A 24,958-nucleotide genomic window follows, 5' to 3' on the forward strand; every position below is an offset into this window, starting at 1 on the left:
AATGCAGATGTAGCTCTAGGGAGAGACATGAGGAGGATGGAGGTAGAATTAAATCTAATCACCCGGCAGTTCTAGTCTTTTATTTTAAGTCGAAATTGATTGGATACCAACCAACCGCAAAGGGTATATTTTAGGGGGAGATTTTTTACGGGGAGGCATTTTTCAGGGAGGGGTTTATTTTCCGAGAGATGGTATTTCCTAGAGGTATTATCCACAGGAGTTGTTTTTCTAAGGGGGGGGGGGGCTGGTTGCCCTCCAATCACTTTTAACTTTTGAAAAGGGCACTGAAACTTTCAATTTCCAATCGAACAATAAAACGAGATTAACAAACATGATTAACAAAACCCCTACACTCCTCGGGGCAAGGGCTGTAGTTTATTAAGTAAGTTGCCTATTGTTAAAATTTAAAGATTGCGTAGAAGGGAAGGTCTTACAAACTTTAGAGAAGGGTCATTTGATTGGAAATTCAATTCTCAGAATTGAAAGTTCAATTTGATTGGAAAGTTCAATTCTGAAGAATCAAAGGTAATCAGAGGACAATCAACCTCTTCCTCTTGACCGCCATTTTCCCTCAAATGCATCTGATCAAAATAAAACAAAAATAGTTGTTTTTTTTATAGTCTAAAGGTCAAATAACCATGCCTCTGGGGTAAACAACCCCACCAGAGGCTCCTGGAACGAGGGCTGTAAGTTGAGCTAGTTTCTAAATGTTAACACATAAAGTTTTAGATTCAGTGATTAGATCCTTTGAAAAAAAACCCTGATAATATGGAAAATATTTTTGTATGAACTGGGGGGGCTCATTTGAATGAAAATTAAAAATTCCAGTGCAATTTTTAAGAGTTAAAAGTGGTCCAAAGGCTTCCACCTACACCCTCTTTTTTCCCCAAATATATCTGATCGACAATTTTAAAATGACCATTGCATTTAATATAGATCACAAGGTTAAATAACTATGCCTCCAGGGTTCACAACACCTAACCCCTGGTGCAAGGGCTGTAAGTTGTGCAAGTTGCCTATTTGTTTTTTCTTTGTTTTTTTTTCAATTTTTTTTTCAAGTTTGTTTGTTGTTTTTTTTCAAGAAAAGAGAGTATGTTTGATCCTAGAAATAAGAAAATCATGGAGTATAACCTGGTCAAACCTTAGGGAAATGTCAAGAAGAATGCCAAACACAATCGAAAGACATTTTTTCCTTTATTGGCTGTGGAAAGGATACACTAGTAATATCTACAATGGCTGATGGTATCAGCCATCATATCGCACGGAAAATGTTTAGGAGCATCTTCTACTAAATGAAGAGGTCCCCTGTGCACCCAGTTTTACCAGACAACGTATCTGCAGTGTGTCGAGAACATTTGAAGGTATACACCTGAGGTTATGAAGTATAAACTTTCTGGGCATGTTGAAGGAATGTTGAAAAAAAAAACACATGTTTATTACTTAATATCCAGAAAAGTCTGATTCATCTAAAAAAAGCGAAATAAATCAGCTTTAACTGGACATCGGATCATATTTTCTTGCAAAAATTAAACAAGGCTTTTTTATGGATGATCTTGACTGGCGTTTATATCATGACTTTAAGAAATAAGCCAACAAAGGTTGAACAACAAGGTTGAACATTTAAAAATTCTAACTTGTGTTTTACCCATTGATATTGCCTCATATTTTTAGAATACTGAAATACTGGGTTCGGTGGTTCAGTTACACGAGAGGTCATTTACAAGTTGGTTCAGTTGGACGGTGGTTCAGTTGCACTGGAGTTCTTTACACAGGGGTTCAGTTAAAAGGGATTGAGTTGCACGGGGGTTTAGTTTTACGAGGGTTTAGTTAAATGTGGTGCAGCTGCAAGGTGGTTCAGTTGCACAGGGATTTGGTTATGCAGGGGCTCAGTTGCATGGTGGTTCATTGCACGGTGGTTCAGTTACACGGTGATTCAGTTACACGCACACCGCATTCTACACCTTGCTGAAGACTATCATGATACTTTATTAACGATCCTAAAATTGGCCTATTAGTGGTGGCACTTTCCAATTAAGGACAATTCATTTATTATTTCTTAAACCACATTGGCCTGCTATAATATACAGAAAGAAAACGATCAACAATGTTTTTTTAAGGCCAATCGAGAAAGCTGAAAAATACACACAAAAAGGGAATATTTCAAGAGGACAACCATCTTCTTCAGCGCGAACAAAATAATATATTCAAGGAAAATGCCGAAGAAAAACCAACAAAACAGACACGGAAAGTCAATGTGAAAAAAACAAAAAACCAAAGGAAAAACCAAAAAATTTAAAGATAAATAAAATTCAATAAAAGCCAAAAGTTATAAGAGTTAAAACCAAATGCCTAACAAACAAAAAGCGAGACATTCGCAAACACCCGCGATTTGCACAAAATCCAAAAAATTCGAAATTCCATCAACGAATACTAGCGAACAACTGAGAAAAAAAGAAGGAAAAAGTTTTTTTTCTTTTTTTTCTTTTTTTTACACTGTTTGAATCCATGTTATCAAAAAGGGGTATCTGTGATATCATAGGAGCGGGCAAGGGTATTAATACGAAACTTTCAGAGCCACTACTATTGGTATTTTGATAGCAACTATGACTACTTGCGACTGCGATTGTATAAGACTGACTAACTACTTGCGACTCTGTCTACTTTTACTTGCCACTACTTCCAGGAAGTGTTGAGAGGAATACTGAACAAAATAAAAACACGCTATGTGCATGCTGGTTGTCAAAAGGGCGTATCACCAATATCTCAGGAACTGCTGAGGGTATTAGGTCGAAACTTTTAGGGCGTGGTCAGGGGGATGTCTGAAAGTCATCAGAGGACAGCCAACACCTCCCTCACTTTCCCTATTTAGATGTCCCCTCTCAACACTGATCAAAATTTTGAAAAAAGCCTTGCTAAAAAATGTTGAGGGGGCGTTGAACTTGATCGAAAGACATTGTATGCATGTTGGTTGTCAAAAGGGCCTATCTACAACAACTCATGAACGGCTAATGACATTTAGTTGAAACTTTCAGAGAATATTGGGGGGTGTCAAAGTAAATCAGAAGACGATAATTAAAACAATAAAGTTGTAGACTTTTTGGGCTAACTACTCCCCTGAATTACTAAATTTTGACCGTTTACATTTGTTGATGATTGGCTTCCTCCCTTTCCTCTAAAAAGCCTAAAAGCATTCAAGAATATGTAAAAGGCCTTTACATATTATTGGGAGGGGTGGAAGGGGAAAGAAAGGTACCATAAATGTTTGAAACAAACAAAATATAAAAAAACATTTAAAATTCCCGGTAGCACATAGAGGGCTCTGAGGCTGTAGGCACAGCTCTGATGCACTCCCTAGTAGGTTGACTATTTTGCAATATGACTGTTTTCAGTCACTATTTCGCAATCGTTAAGGTTACTTATTAAGGAAAAAATTACTAAAAGAAAACTCTGTAGTATCAAATGCAATAGAAAAGTTATCTTGGCGGTGGTCTACTCCTCTAATTCACATGGTCGTTTGATCTAGGGGAGGCATTTTGATTCTTTCTTGTTTCTGTTTGATGTTTTTAAATTTAATTTTGCTTGATTGTTCGAAAAATTTTCGATTACTTACCATCTGGGCAGTTGTTTTTGGCTTCCGGTTGACATCGCAGAGTCTATGACTTGCTAAAAACAAAAAGTGTATTGTCAGTTCTGAGAGAACAATTTTATATTAGTAATATAAGAAGTTCTAAGGCCCTTTGCCAAATGCAACAAACAATGACACAGAATTGCTAGGCAGAGAGGAGTGAAACTATAACGATAGTTTAAAATAGTATAAAGAATACACAAAGTGATAATTAAATAAAAAAAATATGCTCGTATAAGTCTGTACAGAAAAATAGCACCTGGAAAAACCTGGAAAGTTTGATTTTTTGCCATAATTATTTAACAATACTTATTCAAATTCGACAGCCCTTTCATTTGAGGAGTCTTTCTTTAGAATCTGGCAGTCTGATTTTCAATAAGATCACTTTATTTTTTGTACGTGTTTCCCCCCTTTTTTGAAAAATGGGGCAAATCTTTTCTCAGACTCATAGCTTTTGATGAGTAACATTAAACTTAATATATTTTGTATATCTAGAATCAGCATAAAAAGCCAATTCTTTTGATTCTTTTGAAACCAGGCAAATTTTCTCAGGCTCAGAGCTTTTGAGTGGTAACATTAAACTTAATATATTTTATATATCTGGAATCAGCATAAAAAGCCAATTTTTTTTATGTGTTTTTGTTTTTAATTCAGTTTTCAATTTTTTGGTAACTACTAGGTCGAGTCGCTATTATGCCTTGTTAGTTATCAAACATCGTTTGATTTCATTACCTTAAACGCATTCAAGAGGCATAATCATTTAGAGCACATGGTCATAAGAAGCTGAATATGGACTCATTCGATCGTATATTGGTGGTTATCTAATTGATTGATTCCCCGTGGTTATAGTTGTTCATACTAGCCCAGTCGCTAATTCTAGTACCATGGAAATGGTCAAATCCAACTGGAGGCCACCTTACCACCTCTCCAATACCCCAACACCCCAAATACCCCGTGTGCACCCACAACCCCATACAGCGTTGGATCTAAATTTGAGACCGACATTTTAGTCGAATCGATCGAAATGTATAAAAAATATGCCTTAGGGGGGACGCAATAAGTATAACTCCAGGGGTAAAGACTTCAAATTATGAAAAAAAAAAAAAATACAAATGAAGTAATCATGATTCTTGTTTAATTCCACTAACATCGATATCTGAGAATTTTTTAAATTGCTGATTACAAAGAAATGCAGAGGTTGAAAATGTACGCACCCAGTGCAAACTTTTTGAGGCCTGTGACCTAAATCGGCTATCGCTACTTTAAAAAATTCTACAGGCGGTAAGATTGGCAAAAAAAGGAAAAGAAAAAATGAGCAGTTTTAACATCTTATATTGAATATATTTGAGTGAATAATGATTTTTCATAGTAACGTGAATCTAACCTAGTGTAGCAGGGCACTGGTCCTTAGAAAGTAGTACAAGCAACAGGCTGTGACATGGCTAAGACATTCAAAATGTTGAACTTTTACTGGTTTAGTAGATGGTTAGTAGATGGGTTAGTAGCAGAAGCAAAGATGATTAGCTGGCATTCCATTTCTCCTAGATACACTTTTGAAATAATCCTTTCTTCCTTTGTGTTGGCTAATCAAAAAGTCGGGATCATTTCTCCTTTGATATTTACGTAATATTTAACCAATATCATTTTTAGATTCTTAAAAATGGTAATTTCATCCGGCAATTATGTGAATTAATCAAGATACCATGACTGAAAACATCAAGTTCGATTGTAACTAGGTAATATTGATTTTTGTAAGGCAACTTCTATCCAGTTACTACCACTCCATAAATAATTCTCTATTATTTAGAAGTCGAATGTGGGAAAAGGCGTTGTTTGTTGTGCAGGGCTTTTAGGGAGGAAAGGATTAAATCTGTGGCGCACCTATTGATCTTAAGCCATTGAGCTTAAAGATCCTTCATTTCAAGGTGTGTCAGGAATTTGGATGTAGGGAGGGTTTATGATTTAATGTAGTAATGAGAAAAAGTTGAAAAATGTACTAGTTGAATATATGGTAATAGATTCATTTATTCAAAAGAGTGAGGAAAGGGCGAGTGAAGGGGTATACCATACTATGTTGAAATTTTGTCAGGGCTTTAATATGACATAGGAGGCAATGTGGCACGAAGGAGAAGGACAACAGGAATACTGGCTTGCTATCCTTTTTTTCATAGGGAGGAATGCAAGGATAAGAGGAAGGTTCTAGAAGCTTTTAGGTTGATTAAGCCTATTAGGTCAGTTGAGCTTGAAGAAACGCTGCAGGTTTTCAGGAATAAACAAAGAGATTATAAAAAACTATGTAAGTCAAAGAAAAGACGTCAAGGAGAAGAAGAGACCCAAATAATATGGAGAAAATGTAGTGTCGATGATGCAACGGATATCTAGAAGTTAGCAAGGACGTCAACGCAAAACAGAACGATCACTGATTTAGCCCCTCACGCCGATAGTTGACCAGAATACTTAAAAGAAAAATACGAAGAGATATGCACCGAAAAAGACGAATTGATAAGGAAATTGAAACTTTACAAAATACAGTCGAGATGGAGTTGGATGTTGAGGAAGCGAAACTATTGAAGCCAGTTGGATAGCAAGAAAGATGGCAAGCCTCGAAAAGAATGATATAGAACTCAACACCGGACATCGACGGCTTACCAACTACGTTTGTTGAAATGGTTGAGAGCATGGATACTGCCAGTACTTGCGAAGAAATTATCGGCAATCCTAAATGCACCTCTGTAGGCGAAACATTGGCAGATATCAATAATGATACCATTATTTAAGAAAGGAGAAAGGAACCTGCATTAAACCACAGGTGAATGAGCCCAGGAAGTTCTATCAGTAAGTTATTTTGCAGAGATCTGTGCAACAGGATGAGTAAATGGTTGCAAACATTGAACCCAACTTTGCCAACCAACCTCTGGTTGCAGCCGAAACGAAGTATTTGATGAATTTTCAAGGATTATGCTGAAAGGAATGTTAGTAAAACTAGGATTCCCAATTAGGCTGGTGGAAGTTATAATAAAGATGTATGAGTTGGTTAAAGTTATAGTGAGGGCATGCATTTCTTACGTTGGTTCACTTTAGTGTAAGGCAGATGAAGAGACCCATTCATGAAAATGTACAGGAGGGGCAAAACGTATTTTTAAAAACTTAGAGGGCCAATATTGATATTTTTTAAAAATTTCTCTCACTGAAAATACCAAAAAAAAATATTTTACGACGAAAATACCGAAAAAAACTGATATTTTTCAAAGTCTAAGCACACCTGAGGCTTGAACTTAAACAGAGGTGCACTATTTCACCGTGTTTGTTCTCTTTTATTAATGCTATTGATGAGTTTCTTAGAAATAGGAATGGCCGAGGTTAAAATGAATGTTGATTGAGCTGGTTTTTTTTTTCAGATGATTATTGGTGGTAAAAATAGCTGATAATATACAAAAATGGTAGAAATTTTGGAAATTTATTTGGATAGTAAAAAATTAAATCGAAATACTGATAAATCAGTTAAATTAGTTTTTGAAAAGACGAAAGGGAAAAGAACAGGTTTATTTTAAAGGGAGAGATGTTAAAATTCTATTTATTTCGGATTTGAGTTTACAATTCCAGGAAGGAGGAGTGAACAGACACAAATGTTTGGTTTGGAAATAAAAGAAGACTTCATAGGCGTTATTGAGGAGCCTGTTTAGGCATCTAAAGCCGGTTGATATTTACCTACTTAACATAACTTTCTAGACGAGAATAATGGCAGTTGTGAGTTATAGCGGGAAGTTTGAGGATTTGAAAAAGGGGGAAAATTGAAAGAACGTATTTAGGACATTTCAGGAGACAGTTAGATTTTAGTGAGAAAATCAATAGCTTGTAAAGGGTGATTTAGAATTGTTTTCATTGAGGTTAAAAAAGCTGGTTAGAATGATTGAGAATTAGTTTCCCAACTAAAAGGCCATTCTGGAGGTGTTGCAGGGTTGAAGAAGAAGTCCATAAAATTCGCAAGTGAGATCAATTTGTCATAGTTTTGAAAAACCGGGTGTTTGGAATGAAGGGATGGGAAGAGGAAAATTAGCAAACCTGGTAAAACGGCAAAGACCAGTGGGGAGATCAGGAGATTCGTAAGTGGCATTGTGAAGTCGAAGCCCCGGTGTCTCTTGAAGTCTAGTGGCAATGTAGTAAGTCCTCGGAAAGTTCTTGGATAAAGTGGGTTTAAATAGTGAATAAATTGAATGTTATATGCGAGCAGTGGGTGATTTTCTAGCATTTGGAGAAAAAAGGAAATATTTAGAGAGGGCAAAGTTAATTAGTGGTCCTTAATCATGCACCATCAGTGGGGATCTGCTTCACTTTATGGCCATTTTTCCAAATTAAAAGATTTAAGGAAATAATTTATGCTGGTCAAATGGGTGGTTTGTTTCGCTAAGGGGTCAAATATTATAAAAGATTTAAAACTATATAAAATCGGGGATGAGACATAAAGAAAGATCTTTGCAGGGGAGGGAGGAATGGATGAGCAGTAAAAATAATGCGTGTGAGCTTTTTTCTTTTTTGTTTGTTCCTTTTTTAACAATGGCCCTTGTGGCTTTAAAGCATTTACCTATATGCTTGACTTGTTTTAATGTTTGAAATGTATATTCAATGCAAGCTTCAGAGTTAGGATAAACTTGGGGGCTTCACCCGCCGATAATATTTGGCACAGGTTCCATATTGGGATAAAACCTTCCCTACAAAACGGCATTTAGAACGGCAAATAAAATAATTGCTGACATGAACGTTGTTTTTATTAACCTGTTGGGACTCAACTAGAATTAGGTTCTTTTCATTCATCTAACTATTGAGTGTTATCTTGAAACATAAGATCAATTTGTAAATAAACAACAACAAAAGAAACACATTCTATTTCTTAATATTGACTATGTTAACATCCTTTCCTCAACCCTAGACGTCCATTTGGGCTACAGCTATGTAATACAACAGACACAGGGCAAACATTTGAAATGGAATTTACTTACTAACTGCTTCGATAACATCTGCTAGTGCAACGCCATCTATGATGTCTGTTTGGAGATCTTGGATTCTCCGTTTTGACTTTACTTTTTCTAGATAATGATTGGCCCAATCTGTATATATCTGAAAAGAACAAGAAAATTGCCAAAAACGTTTTATAGAGAGGTGGAAGATACAGAGCCATAATCTGAACTATAGATTATTGGGGGTGTGGTGAGTGGGTGCAATTTATCAACGAGGCAGATGTGCAGAGAGAAGATACGTAAAAGTGCGAATTGTTTTGAGAAGTTATGAAAAGGAGGGCGGAAGTTGTAGCAGAGCTAATCTATACTTCTGTATCGTATTTTTCATTTTTACTATTTTTTCACTAATTTACGCGTAGCCAGTGACTGAGATCTTTGCTAGCACATTTTAAAAATATTTTCAAAATCTGTGTTATAAGAATCAAATCCATGCTCACATTAATGCTTAATTAATATCACTATACATAATAAACTGTCCTAGACATGGCTTAGAAATTAGACCTTAAAAGGCACCTAACATAGGATGAAGCTACAAATGAATTAAGACTCTTGAGTAACCGTCGAAAATGTGCATATGCATCTTTCAGGTTAATTCTTAAACCAAATTGGCTAGACATACCCATTTTTCTATATTGACCTTTCCTGTTGGACTCTTCCGATATTTTTCTTTGCTAGCTTAGAGAACTTATCCCACATTTTCATAATTCTAAATCAGGTGTAATTGAAGAACATTTAGGCAAGAGACAGAGTGTTCGTTGGGATGCTTAAAGGCTAATGCATTTGGGATCAGCTCATTAATAAGACACACTAGTCAATATTTTACAATTGCCATAAATCATTAATATTTTCATAACATTACATTTATAAATCATACAAAATTTTAAATAGACACATATTTCTCTTTTTCAAATAATTTTGTCAAATTACGTGTATTTTTCAACGTTATTTAGGGTACTAATTCCTTGGATTTAAATTTGAATAGCTTCTTCTGAGTAGCCAGCACGGTGGGCAAGGGAATGTTTCTTTTACGCTGGCTTCCTAAGAACTTAAAATCTTTTTAGTATCTTGGGAGCTAATCCACAGAAGAGGATTTGAACTGGCTGGGATACAAGAGGATTATTGGCCAGTATGTCAGCTTTATGCAAATTAAAGCTAAGAAGAGTTTGTGGTAGCATTAGTAATGAGAATGCAAGAAAAATAATAGGCAAAATCTGAGGAAAGTTGAACTTTGATCAGACTAGTGAAAGAAAAATAAATAAATGTCAGAATGTTCTAAGAATTCAAAAGGTGTTAGTCTATTCACCGTGTATTTCAAATATAAAAAATATTCCTTAAGTCTGAAGATAATAAAACCATTTAATAAGACTACTACTATCAACAAAAATTTAAGTATACTCTAAAATCCAAAAGCATCGTCTTTTTAATTAGCATGCTTAATTTCAACTAATAGAATGAACTATCCACCTTGATTTAAATGAAAATGTGGTACATTGTCTTTAAAGCCTCCACAGGCAAAGTTGCTGTAATACTCAGCGTATAAATTCGAATGCCAGAGTCAACAATGGGAGGTATTTTCTGGGCATACATTATGCCTATCCAACTGCAAGATGAAAGACAGTTTCAAGAACAAAGCTGCCTTTTCCTCTCGGAAACACATTTTACTTTATAAATCTGCCTTCGTGATTGATTGACAAGAGAGAGCACTAATTCTTTTGCCAGCCTAGTTTCAGATAATTAACATTAGTCATTTAAAAGAAAAATAAATGAACTGTACGCACATTTCGGGGACTAAATGAATAGTTTCACTATTTGCAAGAACAACAACTTGACTAACATAGATTTAATATTTAAAGTCATTATTCCTTCATTTTTATTTCTAGACACAAAAAGAGGACAAATTTTCATGACCTTACATAAATGACATATGACAATCTGTAAATATTCAATTAAAAATATATTGTTTATGTACTTTCCTTCTGATAACATGCCTGCATTTCTTAGGTTACATGACCGGAATCAAGATTTTAAATGCTTGACAGAGATTCGAGTCCTGGTGTTGCTGGTTATTTGGTTTAGAACAGGGATCAATTGTTTGACTTTATAAGGTCAGCCAGAGTCGACACAGCTCTAAATGGGTACCTGGAGAGACCTGGGGAGGGGGGAGCACAGGAAGCGTTGGATGATTTGTTCCCAACCACGCATTGCGCTCCCGGCCGAAGGCAGAAAATCAGGAGATCGGTACCCGCGCTACGCAAACCATTGGTCAGCATGCGAGAAAGGTTTTTAAAAAAGTAATGATCTGGTATTAGGTGAATACATCAAACTGACAACATGTGTGGGCTTTTGAGATGACAGATATATGCATATAAGGATGCAAGGGGCCCAAAGACTAAAGGTTTTATGTGATTGCTTTAGAGTGATAAAGGTAACAGGGGAGACTAGTGACTTTTCGCAATCTCAGAAAGCTCTAATGTTAGGCGAGCGAAAGTATTACAAATGGACATAAAGCAAAAACTAGGACCCTGTGACGTTTTATCAAAGTTCTAATGGGACTGGAAAGATTATCCAAATACATATTTATGCAGAACAATCTAATTCATTACAATTTTAGATTAAATTTTACTTTACTTGTTTTGTTCTTTATATTTTGTTCTCAAAATTTTTAAGCTGAGACTTATTTCCATAAATTCTTTCAAGTCTTAAAGATAGAGAAGGATTTGAAATATATCTTTGAAAGCAATTTCCAAGATCCACTTTATTCCCAAAACTTTCATCCCCAAATGAAAAAAACTGAAGTTTATGAGACTTCTTTTAACAAAGACATAGAAACACTTTTTTGGGCCTAACCTTTTTTGGGCCTAAACTTAAAGTTTCATTCGTTCAGCAGAATAGTTTTCTGAGTTAGCAAATACCCTGTACCCAGCTAAAAAGCATAGCAAATTTACCTAAAAATTGAAGCACTAATACGACAAAATTGCATATAACAGCGCATTTCTGTTGGTAATTCAGTAACAACAAACAGGCCCAGGGATATAGCCTGAGCAGAGGACCTTGTGTGCCGCCGAAGTCCTATATTTTCCTGAATTGCTGGATACTTCTTATTCGAATTATCGAATTCAATTTATTTTTTCATTTCAACCCCCACCCCCGGAAAATCCTGCGTGCGTACCTAAATAGGCCTAGATCTTGTTCGTGAATTTGAAACTTCTTGTTATCTTTGGCTCATCCAGAGCATAGGCCATTTCTTTCCTGAAGACGTGTGTCAACGATCCTACTAGAATTACTGCAAGTGCTTTCGACCAGCATACGTATTCCTACGTGCCAGGAATTTTTTTTTATCGCTGTTGATAAAAACTGGAATAAAAAAAATAAACATTGTTGTTAAAAATTGTTAGTGGACTTCTCAAAATTCACCGACAAGAGAGTCAAAATAGTTAAACTGTTATCTTAAAAAATTTAAACGTGTAAATATCCTTATCGGATAAATAATTTCTAACTATTTAATTTTTTATTCATCCCCCCTTTATAGGCTGTTGAATATTTCCTTATAATTTATGTTATGTTTTAGATCTAATACCATATTTCATGTTTCCACGGATCTCAATGCAAAAATTGGATATCAGATTCCTTATAGTAAGCATTTTAGGCTGTCGGTAGCATCCTTCAGATGCCACCGACAGCTTCTGCTAGAATCATATATGACATTGACCCCAAATTCCATGGTTGGTCGCACCCTAGGGATAGACCTCGGACCAACTGGAAGGACACCCTACAGAAGCTTCTCAACATGACCGACATTACTGCTTAGAGCCCCCCCCCATAGCAGTACATCGGCCAACCTGGAGGAGCAAAGTTGCTATGCGATCTACACCACGTTTCGTACGACAGGGACCTTAACTCAAGTAAGTCAATGAGAACAACCAAAAACTGCTAGAAGCAACTTTTAGCAGTGAAAGTGATCCCAGAAATATATTCACACTTATCCTGAAACCATGGTCAGAAACGATTGAAATTTATCAAATTCCTATGCCATAGTACAAACCTAAAATGAGCTTGCTCGAACGCCTCACATGCACAATGGTACTCATAAAGGAAAAGGTGACTATTGTATTTTGGACAGGGTTGCGTGTTAAATACTTTTGCTCTGACAGCCCAACATAATTATAACAATTCTGCTGATTCAATTAAATATTCTAGGCTATGTGAACCCCTTCTTTTACATAGAAATTACTCGAAAAAAAAACATACCAAAGGAGGAGCCACATTATAACATAAGAACTGCATAAATAAAGTCATATAACAATCAAGCAGTTCGTGGTAACGAACTGTAGTAAGGAGCGACCCGGCTAAATAACAATAGTAACATCAAAAGAATCACATTTTGATGCTGATTATAAATATATAAGTTTCATCAAGTTTAGTTTTACCCATCAAAAAATTACGAGCCTGAGAAAATTTGGCTTATTTTAGATTTTTAAAATTTGCCTCTAAAAGCCATAGAATCTTAATCAGAGCACCCTATTGTATAAATTTCAAGCAACAATTTGTGTCCCGGTGTCCCAGTCTGTAATTTCTCTTTGAGTGTCCCGGTCGTCATTTATATTCCCTGTGTCCTGGTCGTCATTTGTGTCCCGGTGTCCCGGTCGTCATTTATATTCCCTGTGTCCCGGTCGTCATTTGTGTCCCGGTGTCCCGGTCTGTAATTTCGTCAGTCGACAAACATGACATGAGTCGACAAACAACTTCATGACGGCATAATGCTCAATCCTTATAATGACGTCAGTCGACAAACATGCATGACGTCAGACAACACACAACGCACAAAACTTATTTTTATATATATAGATAAGTTGATTGTGTACTGACGTCAAGTTTGTCGACTGTTGACTGACGTCATATTTGTCGAGTCGACTGACGTCGTGTTTGTCGACTGACGTCATTATAAGGATTGAGCATTATGCCGTCATGAAGTTGTTTGTCGACTGACGAAATTACAGACCGGGACACCGGGACACAAATGATGACCGAGACACCGGGACACAGGGAATATAAATGACGACCGGGACACTCAAAGAGAAATTACAGACTGGGACACCGGGACACAAATGACGACCGTTACACAGGGAATATAAATGACGACCGGGACACAGGGACACTACAACAACGGGGACGACAGGGGACACAGGGGGGATATATAAATGACGACCTGGACACAGGGAATGTTCGATTAGCAATCACCATCAACAAAGCTCAAGGGCAATCATTAGAATAATGAGGTATAGATCTGAATACGGATTGTTTTTCCCATGGACAATTATATGTTGCATGCTCAAGAGTCGGTAAACCTGACAATCTATTTATATGCAGAGACAATGGGACAGCGAAGAATGTTGTATTATTCGCAAGTTTTACGTAGTTAAAAACATATATATATCTATCTATGTTCACAAGTGGGACACAGGGACACAACTACAATGGCGCGTAACTAATATGGCGCGTAACGACTTACGCGCGCGGGGAGGCTTGGGATTGGTGGGGGCGCGAAGTGCCCCCACCAAGTAGGTGATAGGGTGGCTTGAACCGCCACCCCAACAGCTAGTACGTAATAAAAATACACAAATATAGAAGCTCATTACGTAAGTTAACTCGTAAATTACGTATATCTATTACTAACAAAAACCTTCGTAAAAAAATAATAAGTTCTAATTGCATTTTTAAGCAACCAAAAATTGGAGGGCAACTAGGCCTCCTCGCCCCTTTGTTTTATCAAGGTCGTCCCATCACCTCGCTCTTTACGCTAAAGCTTGACTCTGTCATAACTCTACTTCTTAAAAAAATAAAAGAGCTTTAGCGTAAAGAGCGAGGCGTTGAGGAGGGGACAACTCCTTCCATATACGGAACTATTTCTGTTCGTTTTAAGTTTTAATGTTGCTCCTTACTTGCAGTTAACAAAACTTATTTTTTTATTTAATTCAAACTTAAAACGAGGAAAAACTACTACCAATCAAAGAGTTCGTGGTAACGAACTGTAAGTAAGGACTGACGGAGCTCAGTAACAACTAAACTTCTAAAAAAACGGAATTTTGATACTCAGAAACTCTAAAAACGGAACAGATATAGCGAAAGAATCGGCTTATTATTCTGATTCCAAATAGATTTTCATTAAGTTTAGTGTTATACATCAAAGGTTACGAGCCTGAGAAAATTTGCCTGATTTCGAAAAAGTGGGGAACACCCTCTAAAAGTCAAAAAATCTTAGTGAAAATTCCACTATCAGATTCAGCGTATCAGAGAATCGTAGATGTGTAATTTTTTTTTCTTTCCCAGAAAAAAAGATCATGAATATGTGTTCATGTTTTTGCTTGTTTTTATGTTAATTTTTTCCCTGGAGTGATTGTACCAAATCAGCGGTTATAGAACATAAGAAAGGGCTCATTTGAACGAAAAATAGAAGTTCTAGTGCCCTTTTTAAGCGACCAAAAAGATTGGAGGGTAACTAGCCCCGTTCCATGTCCTTTTTTGCCAAATTCATCCGATCAAAACTTTGAGACTGCCATTTTGTTCAGCATAGTTGAGAGGTCCGGTAACTATACCTTTGGAGATATAATGACCCCCAACCCCTGAAGATAGGTAGTTAAGTTGTAAAAGTTTGCCATTTTGTACGTATAGTATTTGTTGTTAGAAAGTGTGCATACATTTTCGGATGGAAGGTAAGGGTGAATTTTACGCTGCGAGATTTTTCATGGGGAGAATTTTCTATGGGGAAGGAATTTTACAGGGGGTGAACTTTCCAAGGGATATAACATCGGGGAGATTTGCCAAAATCCCTAAACGAATTTCTTTTTATTTGTCTTACTTTCTCTTTGTCGATTCAATTTTATGTTTGGAGATGTTAGAGGTAATGGTCCAGGGTAATTTCCCCCCTCCCATGAATTGGATTGTCTAGAGGATTGGATTATCTTTCACTGGATATGCAGCTAGATTTCTTCGCATTATATAAAAAGCGATCAGAAATTAAATTATAAAAATTCAGTAAAAGCTCCTAACTGAAAGTAAGGGACACCAATAAGACTCAAAACGAACAGAAGTGATTACGTATATGAGAGGGAATGCCCCCACCTCACTATTTATGATAAAGTTTGAATTTTATCTCCATTCTTTAGTAACGACTCTTGAAACACAAGGGTCGTTTAATTAGAACAATAATACGCTTTATTAAAACTACTAAGAACTTTGACGCGAAGAGCAAGGTGTTGAGGAGGTGGCAACCTCCGCAGAGAAAGAGAGAGAGGAGTGGGGAGAGAGAGAGAGAGAGAGAGAGAGAGAGAGAGAGAGAGAGAGGGAGAGAGAGAGTAGAGATATAACCTAATACAAAAGCTACTTACCAAACCTGCTATTAAATAAACGTGGAAAAGAAAATAATCTCGCCTGGCTAAGTTCTTGCTATAAAGGACTTGGATTTAAAAAGTAAACAGTTATACCTGAATTATAGATTTTGGACTTCCAACTTTCTTCCCGATTTGGTTCAATCCATCAGCAGAGCCTTGTCCGGTCTTACCACCACGTATACAAGCCATATTTGAGGTGTACAAATTAAATTTTACGCCTGGTTAGCATAAACAACCCGAAGTTCTTTTAGACTCAAATATTCCATTAATGTAACGGTATTTGTAAAATAGGTTTTGTAAACCATGCACAATAATTCACAACGCGCCTTCAGTAGAAATTGAAAGTTGCAAAGTGAATCTGGTCAAAAAATACGTTACACCTTTAAAAATAACAAGCCTTTTCCAGAGCATGTGTATTATTATGTTCAAAATTCACCTCTGTGACCACACTTTTATCTAAGAATTAGCTTGACGAGTTCGAAAAAGTGAAAAATTTGCAAGATCTTTGATTTTTCAATGAGCCACCTGATTTCAACATTATTTTCATCTGAAATGGGGAATTTATGAAAGGAGAAAGACCGAAAAATGTTTCTTAATAATCCCATCACACTAAACTCTGAAAAATTATATTGAAAATTCTGTTTTTGGCCAATCAACGGTCGATTAAAATCAGGGGCTGACAGATAGCAATGGGGGTGGGTGGGGGGGTTTACACACTAATCGCTGGGTGTGCAGGAAATGATTTCTGGAGGATGGTTTAGGAGTTGCAGTGTTTCTATGTTTCTACAAAGATCATTCGGTCTATCCTTAAAGGCTTGAAAAATCGTGTTAAACGATTAAAAAGGTTACGGAAATTGGAAAAGATTAGGAATCCCTGCTTGGAAAAGGTTGGGAATCTCTATTCAAATATATGCATATATATAAATATATATATATATATATATATATATATATATATATATATATATATATATATATATATATATATATATATATATATATATATATATATATATATATATATATATATATATATATATATATATATATATATATATATATATATATATATATATATATATATATATATATATATATATATATATATATATATATATATATATATATATATATATATATATATATATATATATATATATATATATATATATATGAAAGGGAACATCCCAAAGACAGGCAGGTCAAAAAAATTTAGAGATTGCGTTTTTTTTCTTAACAGTTTTCTGATGTGGAGGGTCCTCCAAACAAATTTCTCGAAGGAATTGTTCCTACGCCCTTCCAAGGGTACTAGTATATATACATGTGCCATTACCTTCTAATACAAAACAAGTTCTAGAGTATGTTCCCGGTGGGAATTTTAATTTAATGCGTAAGCTATTTGCTTCAAATTTAGGATAAATTAATAGTGAGCCTGAAGTGGTTTATTAAATAATTTCTTAATACGTATTATAATCATTTTTAAAAAATGAATAGTTTTAATGAGTGAAGATAAAATATGAAAAATGGGAGTGTCAATGCCTCATAAATTCTAACAAATTCGGTCATTTGCCTCCATTTTTCTCAATTTGATGATAATCGCGCACAGAAGATAATACACTAACCTTGCTAGTTAAACGTATTGATGCAAATTTAATACAGAATTTAATACGAAGTTAATTTTCGATAAAAAAATTAGTTTCGCTCTCATCTGAAACAAACAATTAAAGTTTTATTAGACATTAAATTTTGTTTTCGAGGCTGGAACGTACACCTAGTCAACTGTTAATCCTTAACACTAAAGCATATAATTTTAAGAACGTTGGATTGTCAGTAAGAACAGCTGAACCAAGAAATCTGATTAATTTGGCCAATTTTTCGACACCAGGAAACCATTCAGATGTACTATTGTGCAAATAAGGTAATTCATACGAAATCAATAGCCATAGAGGGGCGTCAAACCTTCAACTTAGGGTGACTATGAACCTACGTAAAATTAACCTCTGAGATAACAAAATTTAGTGTCATTGGCTCTTCCGTTACGTCTATTCTATAGTAAGCAGCTTGCGGGCTGCAAAGAAAAATATAAAGTGTTTATGCAGCTTTCAGCCCCCTTCATAATCTCAGACCCTGAGATCAACGGATCTCAACGGATCAACTATCAACGGAGATCGCTATTAAGCCAGAATACCTCCAAAAGGCTGTCAAAATGAAGTTCCTGTTGATGACTCAATGTGAGAGTTATCTAGGTTTGCCCTCAGTCCTGATTGCTTTTGCTCTTTATTTTGTTTTTAAAATAATTTCATGAGGCTGAAACAACACACTCTGAATTTTTTTTTTCAATTTTTACCAACAAATATCCAAGTTTTGAATAATTTGCTTAGTATGTTGTAATCGAAAACTTCCCTGCAAAACGGCTCTTCCGTGAAATTTAAGATTTTAAAGCACTTGCATTTCCTTAATATTTTCTTAAAATATTTTTCTAAAAATGAGCATTTTGCGTTGGAAATGTTTGCAATTAAGTAAATATTTCCACAAAAAAATTATCTTCAAGGACACTAGGAATTATCGAGTTACATTTCCCCAGCATTTGCAAAACCACCCTAAAATCTGTTCATTCACATCTTGGCACACCAATCCATCTTATTAAAACTAAAAATTATCAAGTGGCTACCGTCCAGGATTCACGTGATTCTATTTAGGGACGCTGGTCCATTATCTGTTCTAGTAAAACTACAACTGAATATAATTAAACCAACGTTGTGATCATTTTTCACAATTTGTCACAATTTTTTTCGGCAATGAAAAAGAAAAAAACAACCAATTCCATTGGCAATCTAACATTTAAAACTATACAAGCCACAACTTTATACAGGGTTGCCAATTGGAAGGGGCAGGGAGGAGGCCTATTGCTGCTAGGCTTAAAAAGAAATGCCTCTTCTAGCATTTTCGTTCAAAAAATTGAAAAAATATTCATCCCCATCCGTAGATATTCGTAAATCTTTGCGAGTGACCGAATGCCTCCTAATTTTGGTATAGACCCTAAAAGAAGTATATGAAATTGACGAAGCATCTAACCAAAATTTATTTACACAAGCATTTGCCCGCCCCCCGATATGTAAATATAAAAATATCATCGCTCGTAATTTGACTTTTCTGGCACTAATTCAAATAATGAAGCTGTTGCTTCAAAAAATTATTTATTTTCCGAGATATAGAACACGAATTTATGGGCAGTCATCTCTCAGCATTAACCCCATTAGTTGTTTTTATATATTACTTCCTCCATTTCTATTATCCTCAGTGTAAAATATATGAAGACCGACGGCTCAGAGTCAGAAAAATTATCATAGTAGAATTTCACAATTTCACAGCTAAACAAGCACCTTACTCAAATTTGCTATCCAACTTTTTACAACACTTTAAAACCCACAGACTTTGCACATACTAATCGCTGTGTAGACCCAAGATGAAATTCATTTAATTATCGAAGCATCGAGACACAATATACTCATCCACACTTTGGCACGCGACTAGAAATTTCCGCCATGAAGGAATTTCCTTCACGTTTCGGGGACAAACTTAGAAACGTCTCCCTGTGGTAAGGAGGATAGAGTGGAAATTCTAGAGATACCAGCATTGCAATTTCTTGCCAAAGAATGTCTTTCCCATATCTAGAAAATTAAATTTCAAGTTCATTACCCTTAAGTGGTAAACACATTCTTGTTCATTCATAATTTATAAATGAGTCTTTTGAAAACATGGTTAACGCACGAGGTAAATTGAATATGACAACAAAATTATGCGCTATGGTCGTTTGAAATTCAAAAAAAAACTAAGAAAAGATAGAAAAACAAGAAAAACAAACAACTAAGAATAAAAAAAGGGTTTTGCAGCCCATAGCTATAGGAGAAAGCCAATAGTCAAGTCAAGCGATGGCTGTTATATGGAATAGAAGTTATGACGTGGAGGATAATAAGTGCTAGAAATAGGAATAGGAAACAAGAAGCCATGACAATGATAGTGGTTAGGTATTGATTGAAAGTGGGTTAGGTATGGAACGCTAGATTTGGAATCCTTTGACCTTGAGGACAGGGGTTCGAGTCCTGGTGACGCTAGTTATTTGGTTTGAAACGGGGGTAAGTGGCGCGACTCTATAAGCCCAGCCAGAATCAACGCAGCTCTAAATGGGTAACTGGAGAAATCTGGTGAAGGTAAACAGGAAGGGTGTGCGAGAGTAAAGGGTGGATGGACTCCAGCCCCCCCCCCATTACGCTTCCTTGCTGAAGGGCTATGAAACAGTGTCTGCACCGCCGATATGGACTGCAAAGTCTAATGCCGTATTCATTGCCTTTACCTTATCTTCTGGATTTGAAACGTTAGGCTCCAAAAGATCAAGGGAAATATATAGATTTTTACAGAGGAGTTAAGTGCGGACAATTTTAGGTGTTCGTTTGAACAGCCGTATATATATCCCAATGTCTGGGGCTATAATGAAAGAATTATTGAGATGATTAGGTTACATTTTATGAATGAAGGATGCTAGGAGGACAAGAATAATATTTTTCCGCAAACCAGCTGGGGTTAAACAAAAGAAAAAGACGTTATTGAACAAGATGGGAAAAGGCCATAAGAAAAAATCTGTGGAAACAAGAATTTCATGAAGAAGGTAAAGGATAAGAATTTAAACGTAGCAAATTTCTCTATGGTGGAGAGGAGCATGTTGCTTCAGTGTTGCTTCTGTGCTGCTTACCCTGGCGCCAAACAAAAAGTAGGACTTCATTGAACAGCGCAGAAAAAACCATATGAAATAATTAGAGGGAACAATAGCTTCATGGAGGGGGTAAAGAATAAGCTTTTAAACGAAGCAAGGAGAGAGGAGCGTACCATCTGTATTGCTTCATTTGGGTTTGTTCTGCGATGGGTTGTCAGTAACAGTAGTAATAGCACTAAATGACAACAAAAAATACAATCTTCTTTGTTTAAAAGTAAAACTTGACTTAAAATCATATTGAAAATTGGCAACAATTCATCAACTTATTACCAGTTCTGACTGTAGAAAAATGTCCAATTTTCTAAATAACATTTCCATTTAACGGTACTAAGAATTGTTATTAATTTTTATTTTTGATGGTGATTTATACGAATAAATTTATATGAATAATGGTGATTATATGAATAAATGGTAAGGCAGTAGACCGTACTGCCTTACCATTTATAAATAAAGGTAAAAAAAAATACAAATAATGGACCGAATTTGGGTTGATGCTCTCTTCATAGAAAGGTAGAACTTTTGTCCGAAGGTAGGGATGTTGCACTTCGTTTGAAGCAGAATCACTCGAGGATTTAAATTCCCATTTGTGGAAGCACATAATGCCCTTAAGCCCCTTGAGGGCTTTGTGCCCTTGAACCCCTTAAGCACCCTGCAGTCTATCCCATTTATATCTATCCTATTTATATCCCATTTATTATTCTATCCTATTATTTATATCGATCCTATTATTATTTATATCTATCCTATTATTTATATCTATCCTATTATTCTATCCTATTTACATCTATCCTGCAGTCTATCCCATTATCTATCCCAAGACAAGCTTTTAGATGAAAGGTTTTATTGAGCCTGAATCACAAAAGGATATTCAATCTGTATAAATGGAAAACAAAGGTGGCCACAGAGTCCTTCCAGAACCGTCCACCCCCCCCCCAACATCCAAGTTTTAGAAGGAAAGTAGGTACATTCCCCCTTCTTCAAATCAACAATCATTCTCAAAACCCCTAAATACCAACCTAGGTTGCTATGCAACACCTTTTGCAAAACATTTATTTGACGTATTTGGTGACACATCCTCGCTATATAATATGTTATGTTTTAGAACGCTCCAACTACAGTTTTGATTGGATATCAAATATAATTTATTTAATATGTACATAGCACAACCACATTGAAATATCTATGATTGAAATGAACCTAAAAAGAAATGTCTCGGATGTTGATTTCTTGGGCATTAGACCAAATTTCATCAAGGGCTCAGGAGTTTAAAGCAGGTATTTTCGAGGACTACACTGCCCTTCCATGACGTACAAACAAAAGTTTAACAGGGCAAATCCTTTCACTAGACAGTGAAAAGAATAACAAATCTTTGGATATTTCGGGTATATACATGCACAGTGGTTATCCTCAGCAGATAAACTAAAAAACGACCACTGTGTATGCAACCAAAACATCCAGAGATTGTGTTATAGTTTTCTCTGTCTAATGAATGAATTTGTTATTTGAAATCCAAAGTTCTAGTTCTCTTTTTAAGATTCAAAATTGATGGGAAGGTAACCAGACCCTCTCGCCCTCCCTCCTCCTCCCAAATGCTTCCGATGAAAATTTTGAGATAACCATTTTGTTCAAAATAGTCCAAAGATCACATAACAAGGGTTGATACAACCTCCCAATGCCTCGGGACAAAGATCGTAAGTTATGCCTCGGGGGCATGTAAGGTTTTATGAAAGGGGTTGTCTATACACTTTGGAGGAGGCCTCAGTCAAAATTGTTAGATATCCTTTTCTTAAAAACAATCCAACAGCCAAATAGCTATAGTTCCGTGTTTAACCCCCCCCCCCTAACCCCCAGGCAAGGGCTACAGGTTTGCAAGTTTCTTATTGTTAACCCATAAGGTTTTTATGGAAAGGGCGGTCGTATAAACTTTGATTGGAAATCGAAAGGTCTATTGCCCTTGTTGATACTCAGAAGTGATCAAAGGACAACCAGCCCCCCTCCCTCCATAATGCGTTTTCTAACCAAAAGCAACAGATCAAAATTTTGAGATGGCCATTTTGTTCAAAATGCTTCAAAGATCAAATAACTACTCCTCCAGGGTTGACACACATCTCCCCAGCATCCGGACGAGGGTTGTATATTATGCCATTCGCCTATTGTTAACATATAAGGGTTTTTATTGGAAAAGAGAGCATGTTTGATCCCGGGGTTGAGGGGATGCCGAACGTAATCAAAACACTTCCTATGATTACTGTTTGTTAAAAGAGAATATCAGCAATATTTAAAAAAATGACTGAGGTTATTAAGTTCAAAATTTCAAGATATGTTTTGGCGATATTGAAGAGAGATTTTAGGGTAACCAGACCCTCCCCTCATTGCTCTTTTTGGGTGTCCCTCTGCTCAACACTGATCAAAATTTTGGAATTGTCACTTCATTCACTAAAAAGGTCTAATAGCTTTATTTACAGGAATGCCTCAACCCCATAGCCCCAGACCATGGCTTGTAAATTATGCAATTTTCTTATTGTTTAGATGCAGGATTTACATTACGGAAAAAGGAAATATTTTATTCCTTGTTTGTCTGGAGAGACTAAGGGCATCAAGGCGAAACCTTGGAGAATTTTGAGGGGTATGCTATACTAAATCAAAAGGCACTCTGTGCATCCAGTTTATTAAATAGATGGAACTGAAGCATTTTGAGAACACCTGAGGTAATTAGATAGAAACTTTCGGGACATGTTTTGGGGGATGTTGAAAAGTGATTGGAGGACACTAGTCCCCTCCCATGCCTTTTTAATCCCAAGCCAAAATAAAAAAAGACCATCTTGTTCAAAATAGTCAAAAGCTCAAATAACTATGCCTATGGGGATATACTCCCCCCCAATAGCTTTGGAGAAGGGTGCTGACCATAATAAAACACAATTCGTGCGTGCTCAGAACACGCTATACATGTAGAGTGCTATCACACACTCAGACCAAGGCACTGTCTGACCAAACCACTTTGTACAGAAGGAGTTGTCGTTGACATTTCGAAAGGAACTTATTCGATTAGAAATTGAAAGTTCTAGTTCCTTTTTTAAAAGTCAAAAGTGATTCGTGAGCATCCCACCCCCAAGTCCGTCATTAGCCCACAAGCATCCAATCAAAATTCTGAGATAGCTATTTTGGTCAGCATAGTTAAAAGGTCCAGAAATTATGTCTTCGGGGATGCAACCCTCCTTCCCAATAGCCTTCAGGATAAGGTTATAATTTAAGCAATTCGTCCATTGTTTACATATAGTATATGTTATTGAGAAAGGTGGATGCATTTGATCTTTACTTTCCAAAAAGACGAAAGACATTCAGATTAGCTTTTCAGAAACTGTGGAGGGGAGTGAGGAGCAACATTAAAGCACGTTATGTGCATACGGGTTGTCAAAAGGGCTTAACTTGGGAATGCCTGTGTAGATTAATTAGGAACTTACAGGAGATAATAAGGGAGATGATCAATAGACCAAAAAGGCAATATTTTCACATTACTATTACTACAACCACCACTGCTACTACAGCTACAACAACTGATACTATTACTGCTACTAAACTACTTCTTCTGTAGCGAGCACTACCAAGCTGAAGGATATAGAAATGAAAATATGAGGAAATGCAAGGGGAAAGGTGAACTAAATCAAAACAAACTATGTGTATGCAAATTGTCAAAAAGGCGTAACAGCAGCATTTTTGGAGCGACTTACCGTACCAAGATAAAACTTTGGGGCATCATAAGGGGACTGTTCAGTTGTCTAAAAGGCAACAGGTACATGCTACCACTGCAATTAATACTGTTGCTTATACCAAACTTATTAAACTACTAATTCTGTTTCAACTACTTCTAAGGCTACGAATATTAGGATGAAAAGGGTGTCAAAAGAGGGTCATAGGGGTGTATCAGCAATACTTTTTGGAGCGGCTTACCGTATCAAGATGAAACCTCCGGAGCATCATGAAGGGGTTGTGCTTATGACCAACATATTATGTTTACACGGGTTGTAAAAAGGGCGTTACTAAAAGATGACTGAGGTTAATAATTTGGAAATTCCAGGAAATGATAAGGGGGATGATCAATTAGTCAAACAGGCAATTTTTGCATGCTACTACTACTAATACTGCTACTACTACTATTACT

At 36.2% G+C, this 24,958-nt stretch overlaps 1 protein-coding gene across 2 annotated transcripts in view; it reads right to left on the reverse strand.

The window, feature by feature from the left end:
* Nucleotides 1–24,958, reverse strand: part of LOC136040645 (protein sickie-like) — a 295,044-nt gene that overhangs the window by 160,756 nt on the left and 109,330 nt on the right. The window contains exons 1-4 of one of the 2 annotated variants that reach the window (XM_065724927.1): nucleotides 19,474–19,491; nucleotides 16,122–16,575; nucleotides 8,623–8,740; nucleotides 3,611–3,663 (exon numbers count right to left, since the gene is read on the reverse strand). In XM_065724927.1, coding sequence (XP_065580999.1) covers nucleotides 3,611–3,663; nucleotides 8,623–8,740; nucleotides 16,122–16,217 — 267 coding nt within the window. In that variant the 5' untranslated portion in view covers nucleotides 16,218–16,575; nucleotides 19,474–19,491. Of the gene's footprint in view, nucleotides 1–3,610; nucleotides 3,664–8,622; nucleotides 8,741–16,121; nucleotides 16,576–19,473; nucleotides 19,492–24,958 lie in introns of those variants that run through there. The other variant, XM_065724928.1, reaches the window with a different exon arrangement.

This window comes from Artemia franciscana, chromosome 21 (assembly GCF_032884065.1).
Source record: "Artemia franciscana chromosome 21, ASM3288406v1, whole genome shotgun sequence".
Lineage (NCBI taxonomy): Eukaryota > Metazoa > Arthropoda > Branchiopoda > Anostraca > Artemiidae > Artemia > Artemia franciscana.